The sequence below is a fragment of the Dichomitus squalens genome (genome assembly GCF_000275845.1).
Source record: "Dichomitus squalens LYAD-421 SS1 unplaced genomic scaffold DICSQscaffold_1, whole genome shotgun sequence".
Lineage (NCBI taxonomy): Eukaryota > Fungi > Basidiomycota > Agaricomycetes > Polyporales > Polyporaceae > Dichomitus > Dichomitus squalens.
This window is the reverse complement of record NW_006766883.1, coordinates 487,898-505,571: the sequence shown is the minus strand read 5'-3', so window position 1 is coordinate 505,571 and position 17,674 is coordinate 487,898. Positions and strand designations below refer to the sequence as shown.

Sequence of the window (17,674 nt, the reverse complement as noted above, 5' to 3'; positions counted from 1 at the left end):
GGTCACGAAGACTTCTACTACGCCATAACGGCACGTCACAATTGAAGAGCTACTGACTCGATATACAAGAAGTTCATTATGTGTATAATGGATAAGAAATGTTTGTATCTCATTTTGTCCTACATATGAACGCGCATAAAGTGGTCTAATGCTCATGTTCTAATCTCCACACAATTCACCTGCTTACTTCATGTCTGGAGCAAAGGCGCAATCGCGAGGGACGCGTACTTAGTGGCAGCGCCTCCTGCATCTCCAGATCTCGCTAGACATTGTGTTGCCATGTCCCATGTCGAGCGTAAGAGAACGAGGCTAATGGTCTGCAAATCGCACTGCAAACGTTTTGACCGTTGAGGGTAATCAATTGCGGTCCTTACTTTGTGGAGCATCACCTTCTATTTGTTCAGAGAATATCAGTGACCGTGCCATTCCTCACCAAGCGCATCTCCCTGCAATATGGACTGTCAACAACCATGAACGTGCGAGACGCGTGTATCGCAGACTCGTCTGTGATGCCAGCGAGGGCCGTGGGCTCCAGACCTGTGACCGTCATGTGGCCTGTTTGGGCAGGTCGCTTAGCGTAGACGCCGGAGAGAAAAAATCAGCGCGTTCACGGACTTATGCAAGGCGCTGTAGTGTATTTAAGGCACGTGCTAGACAGCGCCAAGCATGTCGAACTCAACCTTTGCGAGGACTTGTTCGGGCATCCCGAACAGGAAATCCCTGCCGTTCTCCGCCGGGATGGCTGCTCGTTCCTGAGAAAACTTGCTATACGCCTGGCGATATCTCATGCATATGGGAACGGTGATATGCAAGCCTACATGGTGGGTCCATCCTCTCGTTGTCCTTCAGACGATCCTCGCTCATCGTTCGGTTGAGCTGCCGTAGGGTAACCTCCTGCCTTCTCTCCAAGGTCTCTCGCTCCATTACTTCGAATTCACACTGGAACCGAGCCCGTAACTCGACGAATGCGCCCCGCACGCGCCCTTTCTGCGGGAGGAGCTCGAACTCGAGAAGTCCGACAACCTCGAGTTTGCACAGCGGGTCTTTGATGCTGTGCCAACCTTGAAGGAGGCATCGGTCGTGGTCTATAAGCCCCGTCGTTCCGGCAGACGTGTCACACGGTCAAGGAGAGGAGACGCGGCCCGATATAGATGTGACTCTTGTATCCTGCCAATTTTTGCTTCGCTCGCCTTTTGCGCAGATTCCCCGCCATTAGCAATCGTTGTATAACTTATAATGTATATATGGCCCATCTCCTTCCGTACACTCACAAGTCAAAGCTGCGCGCATCTGAGTTCCATATAAGGTGCGTAGCTTGCCAGCCGGTCAGCCCATCAAGCTGGAGCTAGGCGCGAGCTAGGCAGCTGGCTACGAATCAGCTGGATGCCGGCTCGGCTGGATCCGGCTGGCTTGCTGCACTTGATCAAGCCCCACCGGCTTGGCTTGGCTGGCTTGAATTGGCGGCAACACTACCGGTCTCTATAGATGCGTGCACAGTGCGACCGTAACTTCTCCCTAGTGGGGGGGGCACTTGCCACAAACACTTCTAGAGACCGAGAGCCTGGAGGTAGACAACACTTTGCTTGCAGCCTGAACACCGATGACTACCGTACTGTCGCGGCGTGCTCAGGTACGACCTTAACAGCATCAAACAAGACGCATCATCGTTGAGCACAAGTCGGCTACCGTCCTCTGGCAACGGCCCGCTGCAACCTACGTCCCACTCCCTCCTCATCGCTGTTGTCAGATTTTTTTCGTGGCTGTGGCGAAGAGGTGGTTCCGTTCTGTTTGCCATTGTTCAACGCTAATCTTGTGGTTTGAATGCTCAGTTCATCGTCATGAACCCCGCGGGTCAGCCAAGGCTGAACTATGACATACTGCTACAAACCATGTCTTATTATGGTGGTTTCGACAGAAGGCACATCTCGCGCATGATGCGGACTTCGTCCACGCTCTATCGCGCAGGCTCAAAGCATCTCCTCAAAGACGGTGTACTCTTGTCGGAGGAGCGACAACTTCGTTCTTTCTGTCGATTCATGCTCGCCGAGAAACAAACTCGTTTCCGCTATCTGCGCCAACTCACGCTCATAATGGACCGCCCCTCTCAAGCTGTCGCGAAGAAATTTGTCTATGTCCTCAAGCGCATGTCGCATCTGGAGTCGCTCCACTTATCTGCCGACGATGAATTTCTCAATGGTCACCCCGATCTCTGCGACGCGATCTCTGGACTATCGTCCCTTCGTCGTCTCCACGCGGACGATGCAGGCAAGCTCGCTTGCGACATGCTGAAGAGGTCATGCTCCAAGCTTGTCTCGCTGTATCTCAACTTCGGCATGGTACCCTCCTTCCCGGGAGACCGTTATGGCGAATTCTTCTACAACACGTTGGATCCCGAGGATTTACCCGATTACCATCCAGTGTCCGTTCTCGCTGCTTTCGCGCCCACCCTGGAGGAACTTATCGTGGAGTACGAAGGTAACGTGGGGCTCCCTCATCAGCCGCATGCCGTGTATCCACGATTGCGGAAGCTCCACCTGAAGGACGATTATCCTTTCCTGCGCCCCTACATCGATGCATTCCCCAATCTCACCCACATCACGCTTCACACGAGCCATTGCGAACTATCAGTCCCTTATGAAGACCACGAGGAGGTCTTCTGGGAGATTCGCAGTCGGAACGAAGGGGATCAGCTCGTCAATGGGAGCTGGCAACACCTTGAAGAGTATCGTGGGCCTGTCCTGGAACTATACCTCCTCGGCTTGACCTGTCCGGTACCACATTTGTACTTTCCGCGCATCGCCGACCAAGACTTGGAGTTCCTGCCGGACGTCGTAGACAGTGCGAGGCCTGTCGAACTGCGTATGAATATTCGCGGAGACCCCTTTGGAGACACCGAGGATGAGCTGCCTGCCGTCCTCCGTCGGCCTGGCTGCTCGTTTCTGAGGAAGCTCGTACTGCGCGTGGAGATCCCTCCGGAGTACGAAGAAAGCGACATACAAATATCCATGGTGAGTGACTTCTCCCTTGATCATGAGACGAGACCTCAACACATCTCTCGCTTGCACTGCCGCAGGACAACCTCTTGCCTTCGCTCCAAAGTCTCGCGTTGCATCACTTTGAGCTCACTCTGGAGCCTAACCGCTTCCTCAACCCCACGCCTAGACGGGGTCGACCCCGGCTCACTCTTCCCGACGGTTCGCTCGAGCCGCCGATCACTCCTGCTCCCCTTTTCCCAGTCGAGCACTCACTCGAAGAGTTCAACCCCCTGGACTATGCGCAGCGGGTCTTCGAGGCTGTTCCATTCATGAAGGAGGCATTGGTCGTGGTTGGGGGCCCCCGCGCGGCCGCTAGACGTGTCACCCGGCTGGAAAGAGGCGAAGGAGAAGCGACTGTTGCGACCAACCATACAGAGTGCGAGCCTTTCTGCATTGCCATCCTTTGGCTGAACATTTGCTCACGGGCCACGTTTCAGAATCATGGATTATGCACCGTGGGCATCTGATTAGCTCCCTGAGTGCCAGGTACCAATTACAGGGCGAATGGGTCCTTGGGCGCATGCATGAAGCCAGCCTTCGAGCGCCGTTGAAGTTATCGACGATAGTCATGGGAAGAGAGTGTGCGATGAGCTCTAGCAGCGGACCGCTCTGTACACTACCATGTCAAGTATCGTATTGACCGCGGGTAATCAGTGGCTTGCGAAGCCTATTTGCCACAGGACAAGCTCTAAGCTGCTGTGCATACACCTAACGTACTTTCGTTGCGCTGCTTCGGCGTTTCCCTGGTACCCTTCCAATATCTCAACCTTTGACCCTATATGGTATGACATCGACTCTTCATTCGAAGGCCCCGACGGCAGGAACGACGGACACTGGTCGCCTATTGTACGTTTACTAGGGAATTTTGGAAGCTAAGAAATGATCCGGTGGACCTTGAGCGCTGCCGGGTCCTTACGGTGATGCAGAGATCCCTCGCGGTACGTCAGGGGGTTCGCCCAGACCAGGTGAGGAGAAACGGGAGAACTCGTCGTCGACATCAACCGTACCGGGTCGGTATTGTTGCATTTTCCCACCGCTGATGTATGTCCACGAACTGTACCCCAAGGCGGTCCTGTCACGACCTTCTGAAGTAGGCTACCTGATCGAATCATCTGCGAGGGGATATGGGAAGGTGGTATGTGAGGTGGTCCGAGCATTTCGAAGAAGAGACGAGCTTGAATTGGGAGATGTAATGAACACGTCGTATACTGGTCGTTGTCAGAGACTACACGAGCTACCGCATGCGATCCTCATATTGATGGGCCGAAGAATCTCAAGGCATGCTCCACCGGAGGAACTAATGACGGCACGCCTACGTCTGCGGGGCAGTGATGGGGTTGGCCTCGGTCACGTTGCCTGCATAGGCACAACCAGTCTTACTCAGACCGGCAGCACCAGCGTTGTCTACAGCGGACCCAATAGTCAGCATAATCGACGGTAGACAGCAATTTAATCCCACGCACTTGAATCCACGTTCATCATACCTCCCGAGTTCCAGACGTTCCCACCCATCGCCTGTCCGGGGGTCCCAGCGTACGCGTTGCCGCCGTAACCCTTCTTGGTGCTGTGTCCGCCGACAGCGCAACCCCCCACAGAGCCCCCGCCTGTGCCTGCGTTGTTCGAGTTCATGTTGAGAAAGGTTGGCATGCCGAAGTTGTCCGCCATGTTCACAACGTCGCCGCCATCGACATCGCCGCTGTTCCCGGTGTGTGCATTTCCGCCGAGGGTGTCGAGGTCGCTCACGCGCTTGACGAGCTGGCCGCCACTGATGATCTCTCCCGTGAGCCATTTGAGTGGTTAGAAAGGGGCTAGAACGCACTTCGCGACGGCACTGCTAGCATCATTATCAACTGCTCCCGAAGTCTCCTTGTCGGCGTCACCGGCAAGCGCTGCCAGTCCATCGGCTTGTCTAGGCTCGACCCTAAACAAATCCAGTGAGATGCCATTCATGATGAGAGGAATGTATGGTAGTCTTACTTGGCGTGCTGGTACAACGATGGCGCATGGTCAGGCTGTGGCTGTCGAGTTTGCTTGACTCCGATGAACGGATGAAGGCGACTGGCGGGCAGGTCTTCTGGAGGAGCACCGGTGTCGGTCTGGGTGGAGATGTCCGAGTTATACGTCCCTGGTGCGGGGAAAGGCGCGCCGCCCACGAGAGCAGGGGTCAGAGCGGCGACGGCGACGAGGGCGAGTGCTGACGTGCGCATAATGACGGGTGGATAGGATGTAGAGCTAGTAGGGTGTGTTATCACAAGTCCAGCGAAAATACACGCAACGAGAGGGGAGAAAATGGTAGGATGTGGTCGACCTGAGGGCAGAAGGAGAAGCTGAGGCTGCCGTCTCTTTGGCGTGTGGACGGCTTTTGACTGCTTGTTCGACTTCGGAGGCTGGCGAGCCTTGACAGCTTCTGCCCCACTTGAACTCTCCGTGTACCGAACAACCGCTTCTGGCGGGATGTGAAGGCTTTCGAAGATCGGGGCGGCTACCTGGCATTCAGCGTCATCACACAGTAACTCCTGGCTTGCAGATGGTCGGGCAGATGCTGGATTCTGATAGAAACCGTCAAGGTAGAAGAAGTAGGTGTATAACGCACAACAACGATACATCCGTCCGGAGAGAGCAATTAGCAGCAGAACCGCAAAGGAGGACGTTAGAGATTACATCGAATACCACGGTAGGACAAACGCAAAGGATATCTGGAGCACTAGGGTATCCAACGAACAGTAAGAGACGGGCCAAAGAAGGCAAGCACGAAAGAGGTGGAAGGGATACACACACGTCTTACTCTTCCGACTCGTCGACTATCAGCCATTCGGTGTCAGATTCACGTCCGTCTCCGCCTGAGATGGTGTCCCATCCTTCGTCGGAGTGGCTCCCGGCTCCTTCCCCTCCTCCCCGTTTCCCGACCCGTTCGTGTTCGCAGCTGGTGCGTCCCCATCCTCGCTCTTCTGCCCTGCTTGCCAGTTCATGACTGCTTGCCGACGGGAATGCATGTCCTCGTAGAACTCGTTCGCTTGGTTCATACGGTTCACCTCGGCCTGCTTTGCGTCCAGCCAGCGCTGTAAGAGCTTTGCATTGTCCTTCGTGAGTATTTGGTTGCGCTCCTCGATCTGGCTGAGTTCGAGTTGGAGGGTATTGATCTCGTCATGGAGGATCTGTGCCGTGTTTCATGAGCTGGAGTCGGTCGCGTGAAATTGTGCAAGGATTGATTCACCTGTGCTGTACGATCCTTCTCCGCCATCAGCTCGTTGTGCTGCTCCACCTTTTTCCGCAGAACAGCGATCTCATCTCTCGACTTCCGCAGGCTCTCCGAGTCGAGTCGCGACAGTTCCTCCTTTTCTCGCAATGTCTCGTTCATCGCGAGAAGTCTCTGCGCGTTCTGACCTTGAGTCTTGTAGACAGTCGCCAGCTCGTCTCGCAACGACGATATTTGTGATTCCAGGGAAGCGATGTACGCAGCCCGTACGGGATTACTGCACGTAGAAAACTATCAGGACGGCGTGCAGCGAGCGGAGAACAAGTCGCGACGCACTCGTCACCCGTGCCGGGAACGAAGACGGTCGAACTGCTTGGATTGGGCCGGGCAGTTCCCATCGCGCGAAGGAGAGAGGCATTGCGCTCTTTCAGTAGCTTGGTTTGTTGCGCCAATCTGCGGTCTTTTCAGCGTTCACATTGTCGTTAGATCCCGATACAAAATCGCGCGAAGAGACAAATTGCTGCACCAGGCAGGCGGGAAGAAGGCTGTCGGAAAGACATACATTGTTCGATGATAGAGGCATAGGCGGTCTCCCTCGCGTTGCGTTCGACTAGCCGCAGACGCAACGTTTCTTGCCAGGACGGCTCAGCCATGATGAGGAAGGAATAGGCACGGAGCCTGCGAAGGAGAGGGTCGAGATGGTCGTGGCAAGGGCACGGAGGTGAGCGAGGGCCTTAGACTGCTGCCGACAAGCGCCCGTCATCTGAGATGGTCCGGTTGGGGGCCCGAGGCGCTTGTGTCGTCTACGGCCACGGCGGTTACGTCCGCATATCCCAGAACCTGGCCCTCACTGCCCCCCGTTCCTGCTCTGTCTCGTGCCACCACTCCGCATCATAATGGGTCGCGTTCTTCTCAAGGTGCGTCGCGTATGTTGATGCACATCACGCTTTGGACTAAGCCCTCTGTAGGTTATCATCCTGGGCGATAGCGGGTGGGTTGTATGGCTGTTCGTGCGGTATACGATGTATTCAACCCATATTATCTCTTCCTGCTGTCGGTGGTAGGGTCGGCAAGACCTCGCTCATGAACCAGTATGTCAACAAGCGCTTCAGCAACCAGTACAAGGCCACTATTGGCGCAGACTTGTAAGCTCAGATATCCCGACTGTTGTCTGGAGCGGCTCCACTGACTCGACCTGAAGCCTGACGAAGGAGGTAATGGTGGATGACAGGCTCGTTACGATGCAGGTGAGTCATGGATGTCCCCCGAACCACCTCTTGATTCTCAATACCGCGTAGCTGTGGGACACGGCGGGCCAGGAACGTTTCCAGTCACTGGGCGTAGCATTCTACCGTGGCGCAGACTGTTGCGTGCTGGTCTACGACGTCAACAGCGCCAAGTCCTTTGAGACACTCGACAGCTGGCGCGACGAGTTTCTCATCCAGGCTAGCCCACACGATCCAGAGAACTTCCCCTTCGTCGTCCTCGGGAACAAGATTGATATGGAGGAGAGCAAGCGTCAGGTATGGCAATTTGAGCCACTTGTAGAGGGAGAGTGTTCACGGGGGTTGTGTGTCGTAGGTCACCCAGAAGCGTGCCATGACCTGGTGCCAATCCAAGGGGAACATACCGTACTTCGAGACGTCGGCGAAGGAGGCTATCAACGTCGAGCAGGCGTTCCAGACTGTCGCCAAGAACGCGCTGCAGCAGGAGCAGGATGATCAATTGTGAGTTAAACAGTGTGGTTGTCGAAGGATGCGCCGCCGATTCTTAATGATATTGTCAGGTATGTCGACTATCCGGACCCAATCCGGATTGACTCGGAGAGCTCTCAGGGCGGTAGCTGCAGCTGCTGAGTGCGTGGTGAGCGTTTGCCGCTATCTTCGCGGACTAGTCTATTGTCCGTTGATGTTGATGTCACTTGAGGACAACCTGTTACCCCTTACTTCAATTGCCACGTCTTTGTCAACTTAAGGCCACGCTTTACAATAATTTACCGCTCCCCTTCGTCGCTGTTTCGTTTTTGCACTTGTACATCCGTAAACGTAGCTATCTGAACGAGTATCGGTGTTGGAATAGCACGGGAAAGCCTTGGGCGAGATGGGCCAATATAGGGCAGACTCTCCTGCGTGTCTCGGTGTGTCCGTGGAGGACATCCGGACATGACCCCGTTCGAGGACGGTGAGGTCATCAAGCCAAGCGAGCGCTCCGTGTCAGGCGGCTGCTTGGATGCTGCACTGCGACCACAGACGTCTCTATCCGTCGTGTTCTCCCTCTTACCTCTCCTCTACGGGCTCCGCCGCTCATATATATCTCTCGATTTGTTTCAAACATGCGTTAAGGGACCAATCGGACACACCGCTCGTTACGTGATTCGACAGAACCCATAATTTACCCCCAGGAACTTCCCCTCTTCGCCGTTGCGCTCTTCTTCGCCCAACACCATGTCACAAGCACAGAACCGCGCGCACGGACACGAGAGTGGAGCGCGACTTGTCAATGCGTCTTTGGTTTCTACGGCTCCAGGAAGACCCATCACGCCGCAAGTTGCATCGCCAGGTGTCATCTGCGAAGGATGGGTGCTCAAAAAGCGGCGGAAGAGGATGCAAGGTGTGTTCATGGATCAGTCGTTGCGATCTCCTTCTCTGAGCCATTCCAAGGTTTTGCACGTCGATATTTCACCCTGCACCAGAATGGCCTGCTATCGTACTCGTTCGAACCTGGTCAACCCGCCCGGGACCAGGTGCTGCTTAGCCAGGCGGCCATCTCAACCGCCCCGGGCAGGAAGGACATCCACGTCGACTCCAACAGCGCCACCTTTCACATCAAATGTCTGAGCGTGCAGGACTTTGAAATGTGGATGGGGGCGTTCCGGTGAGCCCTGCCCCCGCTGGCTGCGCGCCGTTGCACATCCGCGCCGAGTTGACAGTGACACCGGGCGCAGGCGGATACTGGCACAGGAGATGCCCAAGTCGCGGCGGTCATCTCTCGCGCGTTCGGCTGCACGCGGAGGGCTCCAGTACAGCCGCGCGAACATCTTGATAGACGAGATCGGCAACGTGCGTCGTAACTACACGGCTGTAGGGAGGGACTGACATGGCCCTCCATATCACAGACCATTGCGGAACTCGACAGCGCGCTCTCAGCCCTTTTGGAGGACGAGACCAGACGCAAGCGGCATAGCGGGATGCGCACGAAGTCGGAGTCCGGCAAGGACCATGGCGTGCTTGGGTTGTTCAAGAAAGGTGTGTACAATCTATATTCCTGGGGGTTTGCCTTCGCCAATTGTGCACCAGGACACAACCACGATCCGTCGAACTTGAGCATACCCGAATCCGTCGCACCTTCTCCTCCTCAGGCTGAGCTGCTCAGCCGCATATCGACTGCTGTCGGCCAACTCAAGAATCAGCATTCCGCACTCACGAAGACCTTCCAAACATACCCAGGCACCATCGATACCACCAGTTTCTCAAATCTCGCCAGTTCGCCACTGCCTATCACCACCGAAGAAGATGACGAAGTGCACACGCCGTCGACAGCTACGGGGGGTAAAAACCGCCAATCTCTATTCAGCTCTCATAGCGGAGACGGCAGTGTGTGGTTCGATGCCCCGGAGTACGACGGGCCTGAAGAATACATCTTGGACATCACTCCGCCAGAGGAGTCCCAAGACAAGGTATTCACGACAGATTCCAGGCTCACGGAGCGCACCGACATGACTGATATGACGGACGTGACGGATGCCGGTTCGAGCACTGGCGCGGAAACGGACTCGGAATCCGAGGCAGAGCCTCCGAAGCCTGCTGCGGAAGAACATGCGGTTGTTCAGCGCAGGACGGCTTTGCCATCTGGGCCGGTAGGAGACGAAGGTAGCTTGTTCACTGTTCTGAAGAAGAATGTCGGGAAGGCGAGTTCTTCCGGCGACGTATCTCCATCCGGCATTCTAACGAAGGCGATAGGATCTATCGAAAGTGGCGTTACCCGTGACTTTCAACGAGCCCCTCACGATGCTGCAGAAGATTGCCGAGGAGCTGGAATACCACGACCTACTGTCACAGGCGGTGCAGGCCACGGACCCTGTTGAGCGTATATGCTATGTCGCGGCTTTTGCAGTATCTACCTACGCCAACACCCGGCATCGTACTGGCCGGAAGGGATTGTGAGTATATCACGCTCTTTGAGATAGGTGCTTGTGCTGATATTTCGTTTACTAGCAATCCGATGCTTGCGGAGACTTTTGAGGACCCTCGGATGCACTTCATCGCGGAGAAAGTCTGCCACAACCCGGTCATCCTTGCCTGGCACGCGGAAGGAGAAGGTTGGGAACTCTACGCTACCTCCACGGGGAAGACGAAGTTCTGGGGTAAGGCCTTTTCCTTTTGTCATCGCTGCCGGAGATAGACCGAACTTTCTGTGCAGGCAAAAGTATGGAGATCATTCCTCAGGGCACCATACATCTCAAACTTGGAGAAGAGCATTATGAATGGTGCGTATGAAATCATACAGGAGACATGAAAAATTGGAATCGAACATGCGTTCCCAGGAACCGACCTTCGTCATTCATTCGGAACCTCATGATGGGTACCAAATACCTCGAGCACTGTGGCAAGATGACAGTCAAGAACACGACGAGTGGCGCGGCCTGTGCTCTCGACTTCAAGGAGGGTGGCTACTGGGGTCCGGCGAATGTTGTTGTCGGCACAGTAACATCGTCCTCCGGGAGCGTCGTCGCCGGCTTAGAGGGCAAATGGGACGAGCAAATGGCGCGGAAGATCGATTCGTCGCACCTCCACGTGCTCTGGCGAATCAATCCCTTCCCCAAGAATGTGGCCGAATGCTATGGATTCACCTACTTCGGCATCACGCTAAACGAGATTACGCCCGACCTCAAGGGCTACTTACCACCGACGGACTCGCGCTACCGTCCGGATGTGCGGGCGCTTGAGGAAGGCGACCTCGACACTGCAGAGCAGGAGAAGCAACGTATAGAGGACCTGCAGCGGCAGCGACGCCAGGAGGGACGAGAGCGCTCTCCTAGGTGGTTCAAGCAGGTCGGAGAAGAGTGGATATATGCCGGAGGCTACTGGGAGCATAGACAGAAGGGCTGGGCGGACATTGAACCCCTCTGGTGATATCGTTCATCTGCCGGGACTATCTTACTTACTCTAATAGCAGGATATATCTTCCCCTACTACTATATGCACAGGAACTCTCGGAATCTTTGTAGGTTGTCGGGCTGGCAGAGGTAGCCCGAATCACACCGTTGCATCGTGCTCGAGACGACTCGTGACCCCGACGCGCTCGCGAATGCGGCAGCATCACGTTCTATGGCCTATCACGTAGACCGCGAACCCCGACAATTGCACGGTCGGCCTCTGGTACAACCGCGGCGTCCTTCGTCAGACCCTCGTGTCGGCGATGGTGGTCATCAATCTCGTCCGCTGATTATCCGGGCCTTTTCCGCTCTGACACCGTACCATGCTGCAGCAATATCACTTACCGCCCGACGTGTAGTCCGTCGCGAAGGTACGCTTTCTTGGTACTGTTACCAGTATATAAGACAGGAGAAGGTATGCGGTCTCGATAGCTGCCATCTTGTAACGCGATGGCCTTCCGCTTGACTGCCACTTTGTTGCTGTTAACGAGCTCAGTGCTCGGTCAGTCAGGCCTCTACCAGCAGTGCGGTGGTATTGGATGGTGGGCTTTCCATTGGCTCCTATCGTGCACTTGTCTCATGGCCTGGAATAGGACCGGGGCAACTACCTGTGTCGCAGGCGCGGTCTGCACCGAACTGAACGATTGTATGCGTCCCTTTGCTATGGTTTCCAGCTCAGATCTTCACATGTGAATTCAAAGACTACTTTCAATGCCTCCCTGGATCTTCGACATCGTCTGCGCCTGCAACGACTCCCTCTACGAGTACTACGCCACCCTCCACGAGTACTACGCCACCCTCCACGAGTACTACGCCACCCTCCACCACAACTTCTAGCCCACCACCTGCTCAAACGAGTGTTGCGAACATCTCCCCAGAATGGGCTGCCGCATACACCAAGGTAACAATAGCATGCCGCACTTCAGCGAGGACCTCTCTAACTCTTCCACAGGCGAAAGCAGCGGTCTCGAACCTCTCTCTTACTGACAAGGTCAACTTGGGGACTGGTGTACAATGGCAAAAAGGTGCCTGTGTCGGCAACACGCCCGCAATCTCTTCGATCCCCGGCTTCGGCGGACTCTGTCTTCAAGGCAGGGCATTTGCTTCTGGGCTCGTTTGCTAGTATCAATGCCTTCCACAGACAGCCCTGTCGGTGTGCGGTATGCCGACTTGGTTTCTACGTTCCCTCCGTAAGCCTGTCTTGCTATCATTCTATACCACCTCATTAATTGTCCTGCCCAGTGAGATCAACGTTGCGGCGACGTAAGTGACATGCAGGCACACACTCATTGAAACGCTCTTATACTGACGCAAAACAGATTCAACCGTACTCTCATGCGCCAGCGCGGAGCTGCCATGGGCGCCGAGTTCAAAGGCAAGGGCGCTCACGTCGCTCTCGGACCTATGATGTCAGTGACTTGCCGGTTTCATGGAAGAGTGTACACAGCTAACCCTTCTGAAGGAACTTGATGCGTGCTCCTGCCGCTGGTCGTAACTGGGAAGGGTGAGATGTATGTTATCTTCCTGTATTGAACGGGGACTCATGAAATGCAGGGGAGGAGGCGATCCCTTCTTGTCCGGAGAACTTGCTTTCGAGACCATCACCGGCATTCAAAGCGAGGGAGTTCAGGCTTGCGCGAAGCATTACATCAACAAGTGAGTCTGATTATTGGGTATCAGGCACGATTGTGACACAAAACTTCTCCAGCGAGCAGGAGCATTTTCGAGATAGCAGTTCGTCAATAGTTGACGACCGCACAGTAGGTTTCTGAACCACTACTACTGGTTGGCTCCTCATTTGGTTCTCGTAGCAACACGAACTTTACAGCTATCCGGTATGACTGCAGTTATAAAACCAGCCCCGGTCACGCTCATATGTCTGTAGTTCTTGCGTAGCGTCCAGGCGAATGTTGCCTCCGTGATGTGCAGCTACAGTGAGCCAATTCTCATCTGATGCAGTTCTTGCTATTGACGTTTCTGCACTTCAAGATCAGAGTAAGCGCTACTACTTCTACTTCAAGAAACTCGAGTCACATTCATCAATAGTCAATGGATCCTTCTCGTGTGAAAACGATAAGACCTTGAATGGCATCCTCAAGGGAGAGTTTGGGTTCCAAGGATGTGTGTCGCCTTACTTCGGCTTCTTGCTTGGGTCGCTTACGGTTGTCTTCAGATGTGACGTCTGACTGGTGGGCCACCCATTCCGGTGCTACTGCCGTCAACGCTGGTCTGGACGTGAGTAACGTGCAGCTAGGCAACAATTACAGCGTTGATCGCCATTCATAGATGACCATGCCCGGAGACACAGCTCTTGGCTCTGGACAAACGTAAGGCGCCTCTAGGTCTTTGATGATGTGTATGCTCTGATGTTCCTGCTAGGTACTTCGGCCAAAACCTTGTTAACGCCGTCCAAAGTGGACAGGTCTCCGAAGCGCGCATCGATGTATGTCCACCTCAGCCTCGCATAGGTGACATGTTGACGTTATTTATAGGATCTAGCCACCCGGATCTTGGCTGCCTGGTAAGTCTATATGGTTCACAGCCGTCAGAAAACTTTACGTTCTGAGTCGGGATATGATAGGTATCTCCTGGGCCAGGACTCAGGCTTCCCAGCCGTGAACTTCAACTCTTGGAACACTGGCGAAGGGCAGCACATCGATGTGCAAGTCGATCATAAGGAGTAAGTCATACCCATAACGCATGCACTCCTTCGATATGGTCTGACCGTGCTTGACAGCCTCATTCGCACCATTGGCGCGGCCTCCACTGTGTTGCTGAAAAATACGGACAACGCTTTGCCATTAGTGAAACCAAAGACAATCGCAGTCGTAGGCAATGGCGCAGGTAACTCTTCCAAGGGCCCGAACGGGTAAGTGTGTGCGATGATAAGGAGAAGTGCTGTGTTGTATTGATTCCGTTGCAGGTACGAAGATCGTTCTGGCGACGATGGCGTCCTTGCGATAGGCTGGGGTAGCGGGTACGAGCCTCGTCAGCCGCGGTGTATCCAATCCTAACCGTTGTTGTTCAGCACCGACGACTTCCCATACCTCATAGCGGTCAGTAGTGTGGCATATAAACTAGTCCCAGAAGTACTTATATGCTTGTAGCCCATCGACGCTATCACTGCTCGGGCCAAGACTGATGGATCAATCGTTTCCTCGTCTTTGAGTGACACTGATCTCAACGCGGCTGCGCAAGCAGCCTCAGGAAAGGACGTTGCCTTCGTGTTTATCACAGCTGACAGCGGGTACGTCATCTCGTCGATGATAAGTAGAAACAAGATCTTGACGGCGCTATTGCTGTAGCGAGGGATATCTCACCGTAGAGGGCAACGCGGGAGACCGCAATGATCTCAGTGCTTGGCACAGTGGGGTATGTCGTGCATCAATATTGTATCGTCTTCCCAGACTCTTTTGATTTCCATTTCATTGCAGGATGCGCTTGTTGAACAGGTTGCGAGCGTGAACAAGAACACCATTGTTGTTGTCAACAGTGTCGGTCCGATCATTGTCGAGCCATGGATCAATCACCCTAATGGTATGCCTTGGTTGCCTTCCTGCTATTATAGCGACCTCACGTTTATCTATCTTCAAATCGTGCAGTGACAGCTCTGGTATGGAGTGGACTCCCCGGTCAAGAAGCTGGAAACTCGCTAGTAGACGTGCTGTATGGCGCATATAACCCCAGGTCAGGACAAAGATTCCCTGACCATTCGCATCTAACAGAGTTTCTGCAGCGGACGCCTTCCATTCACCATCGGCAAGGCCGTGACAGATTACGCGGCCCAGGTCATTTACGACGGTTCAGGAATCGTCCCCATCCCCTACAACGAAGGTCTCTTCATCGACTACCGTCATTTTGACCAAGTACGTCGCAATATACGTCAAGCTGAGCCATTGATACTCACAGCACCCGTCGCAGGCAAACATTGCACCGCGCTACGAGTTCGGTTTCGGTCTTTCTTATACCACATTTGACTACTCGGACTTAAAAATCAGCGGTTCAACGGCGGGCGGGACTCGTCAGCCCAATGGACCTGGAGCTGCTTTGGACCCTTGGTGAGTTAAGGGCGCATACATGCGCTCGTCTAATTCCCTGCTCATATCTGTAGGCTGCACGACCCTGTCGTCACTGTTACGTTCACTCTTACCAACAATGGCACGGTTGCGGGAACAGAGGTGGGTTCCCTTCCGTGATATCGCTGCTTTTCATCCTCACCTCGAGTCTGGATGCAGATCCCGCAGCTGTACACTTCCCCGCCGGCCTCCGCCGAGAGCGCACCGTTTAATTTGAAGGGCTTCGACAGCGTGCCACTTGCGCCGGGTCAGTCCACGACTGTATCGATGACTTTGTCTCGCCTCGACTTCTCTACGTGGGACGTTGTCTCCCAAAGTTGGCAGGTTACCACTGGAGTCACGGGCATATCTGTCGGTGCCAGCAGCAGGGATTTGAGGCTGATAGGTTCGATCACGAACTAATAGATCAAGGGGCCTTGGCGAAAATGCCAACATACATACTCCCCTATGCCTGCGCAAACACGTTGTACTGAATGACATGTCGTATTCCGGCCATTACCCAAACGGATATCTAGAGTCGCCGTGATCCACGGTCGAAGTCTTAGTCATGATAGACGTGGCCGCCTTCGGAAGAGCCCGGCATGCTGGAGTGACCACCATTCGCCTCCTTGCCTCGGATGCTCTGGCCGTCCTTGCCGTCTTGTCCTGTCATGTATGTGACGAATGAGCGGAAGTCTTACATACAGCACGGATTGCTTACCCGAGTTGGAACTGCTTGGTTGAGGTGCAAAGTCGAGAGGGCTGTTGGAAATGCTGTCCGCTACGTCTGGTACAGATGCCTGTCGTCTCTTCAATGCCCAACGCGCGTGGTTCCGGAAGATGCGTTTCATATGAGTCCTCTCCATGGAATCGCGGTACTGGGGCTGCTCTTCCGCAAAGGCATGGTCTGCAGCAAAGCTCGCGGAATTGATCGCTGAGATCAGGTGCTCTTCAGTTGTCAATCGTAGCAAAAGAATTGGGAGGAACCGACCTTCTGTGGCATTGGGGAACATATCAGCCTGCTCCAGTCGCCCATCTGCAGGAGCACCTGGTCCCGTGCTCGAGTCGGCACCTCCTTGATTGGCGTCACCGCCTCGTGCTGTGCCACTGGCAGACGTGCCTCCGTCCTGGCCGCTGGCTTCCGGTCGTGTGATAGAGTATGTGAAGAGGTGACACTCCATGTTGCGTGATGAACTTACCAAATGTACCCTGTCCATTGCCTGGGTTCTGGTTCGGGGCAGGCCGTGTGCTGCCCGGTTGACTGTAGCCGGGCTGGGGTCTTGGCTGAGGTGTTGGCCGAAAATTCCTGGGTGGAGGCGTAGTACGAAATTCCTCTGCACGTCGTGCAATGCCCATTCCCATCACTGCCTCCTCCGTACCCCTGTGCTCCTGCTGCTGCAATAATGCGCTACGAGGCTTCCAGATTCGTAGCGCTTCCATGTCCCCGTGAGGCTTTGGGAACGCGTTGAGGTCTCGCTTCATGTCGACGTCAGCCCAGGAGACCTGAGCAGATGTCGCGACCACTGCAAAGGCGACGGCACAGAGTGAAAGCGGCAGGCTTCGCATATTCGCTGTTTTGTTTCGACCTGAGCAGTTGAGGTGGGCGGTGCACAGAAGAATAGAAGACGGAGCTTAGAACACCCCTGGGACGGCCTAAGGGTATGGCTATAGTAAACGCGACGAAGAGGCTGACCGAGGCTGACCGAGGCTGACCGGAAGCGGGACCTGGACGATTGCCTACCATGAAGGGGAGACATCGATCATTCTCTCTGCGTGATACTAGAATTAGTTGGAGATAATAGATCCCTGGAATTGTGGATGGTCAGCCTCTGCATGTTGAAGACGATGGCAATGGCTTAGCCATGGGCGCTTATAAGTATCTCACGACATCTGAGTCGATCACTACGGCTTCACGGCGCAAGGACTACTTGATACGTAGGAAAAAATATTCCCTTCACTGCTGCAAAGGACTGTGAGCTGATTTCCCTAGTGACCTATGAGCGTCCCCGCTCTCCTGTCCTACTATGGACCTCGCATGTGTTACCGTCATCTTGCTACAAGATGGCGACCAAACTGACAACAGAGGCTGCTCACCGAAGATGCCTTCCTCACGCGTACATGGAATTTCTTCGCACACGCCTGAAGCTTGCAAGATAACTCTGTACTCGACGCCTGAGGCTGTTCCCCCCTAAAATTGCAAGGTGAGGTTTGGCTTGTAATGAGTGTCATTTGT

General features: G+C 54.5%; 5 protein-coding genes across 5 annotated transcripts; 3 read left to right on the top strand and 2 right to left on the bottom strand.

Annotated features, from left to right (window-relative positions):
- Positions 1–1,889: 1,889 nt before the first annotated feature.
- DICSQDRAFT_123183 (uncharacterized protein) lies at positions 1,890–3,502 on the top strand (the record flags this gene model as incomplete). Its single annotated transcript, XM_007360029.1, has 2 exons — positions 1,890–3,008; positions 3,074–3,502. The coding sequence occupies 2 exons, from the start codon at positions 1,890–1,892 to the stop codon at positions 3,500–3,502; spliced, it is 1,548 nt and encodes a 515-aa protein (XP_007360091.1).
- Positions 3,503–4,347: 845 nt separating this feature from the next.
- On the bottom strand, positions 4,348–5,242 carry DICSQDRAFT_164384 (uncharacterized protein; the record flags this gene model as incomplete). Its single annotated transcript, XM_007360028.1, has 4 exons — positions 4,348–4,439; positions 4,499–4,800; positions 4,855–4,956; positions 5,013–5,242. 4 exons carry the CDS (start codon positions 5,240–5,242, stop codon positions 4,348–4,350), a joined length of 726 nt encoding a protein of 241 aa, XP_007360090.1.
- Positions 5,243–5,414: 172 nt separating this feature from the next.
- DICSQDRAFT_130798 (ATG16-domain-containing protein) lies at positions 5,415–6,931 on the bottom strand. The gene is made up of 4 exons (XM_007360027.1): positions 6,794–6,931; positions 6,568–6,691; positions 6,250–6,508; positions 5,415–6,190 (listed from the first exon to the last, which is right to left on the bottom strand). Exons 1-4 carry the CDS (start codon positions 6,882–6,884, stop codon positions 5,840–5,842), a joined length of 825 nt encoding a protein of 274 aa, XP_007360089.1. The 5' UTR covers positions 6,885–6,931; the 3' UTR covers positions 5,415–5,839.
- A 154-nt stretch (positions 6,932–7,085) lies between these two features.
- On the top strand, positions 7,086–8,336 carry DICSQDRAFT_130795 (uncharacterized protein). Its single transcript, XM_007360026.1, has 7 exons — positions 7,086–7,148; positions 7,200–7,222; positions 7,296–7,376; positions 7,433–7,478; positions 7,530–7,754; positions 7,813–7,958; positions 8,018–8,336. The coding sequence occupies exons 1-7, from the start codon at positions 7,128–7,130 to the stop codon at positions 8,085–8,087; spliced, it is 612 nt and encodes a 203-aa protein (XP_007360088.1). The 5' UTR covers positions 7,086–7,127; the 3' UTR covers positions 8,088–8,336.
- A 304-nt stretch (positions 8,337–8,640) lies between these two features.
- Positions 8,641–16,547, top strand: DICSQDRAFT_151017 (beta-glucosidase). Its single transcript, XM_007360025.1, has 39 exons — positions 8,641–8,841; positions 8,892–9,290; positions 9,347–9,476; positions 9,528–10,138; positions 10,191–10,390; positions 10,446–10,594; positions 10,651–10,717; positions 10,775–11,928; positions 11,980–12,032; positions 12,088–12,287; positions 12,339–12,477; positions 12,528–12,576; positions 12,629–12,649; positions 12,706–12,795; positions 12,849–12,890; positions 12,941–13,042; positions 13,095–13,146; positions 13,198–13,221; positions 13,272–13,320; positions 13,376–13,381; positions 13,433–13,507; positions 13,560–13,621; positions 13,673–13,713; positions 13,766–13,829; positions 13,879–13,907; positions 13,968–14,066; positions 14,124–14,255; positions 14,310–14,363; positions 14,415–14,442; positions 14,494–14,633; positions 14,692–14,758; positions 14,821–14,923; positions 14,989–15,073; positions 15,123–15,252; positions 15,308–15,444; positions 15,498–15,564; positions 15,622–16,107; positions 16,163–16,375; positions 16,433–16,547. Exons 8-37 carry the CDS (start codon positions 11,837–11,839, stop codon positions 15,862–15,864), a joined length of 2,475 nt encoding a protein of 824 aa, XP_007360087.1. The 5' UTR covers positions 8,641–8,841; positions 8,892–9,290; positions 9,347–9,476; positions 9,528–10,138; positions 10,191–10,390; positions 10,446–10,594; positions 10,651–10,717; positions 10,775–11,836; the 3' UTR covers positions 15,865–16,107; positions 16,163–16,375; positions 16,433–16,547.
- The last annotated feature ends 1,127 nt before the right edge of the window (positions 16,548–17,674 follow it).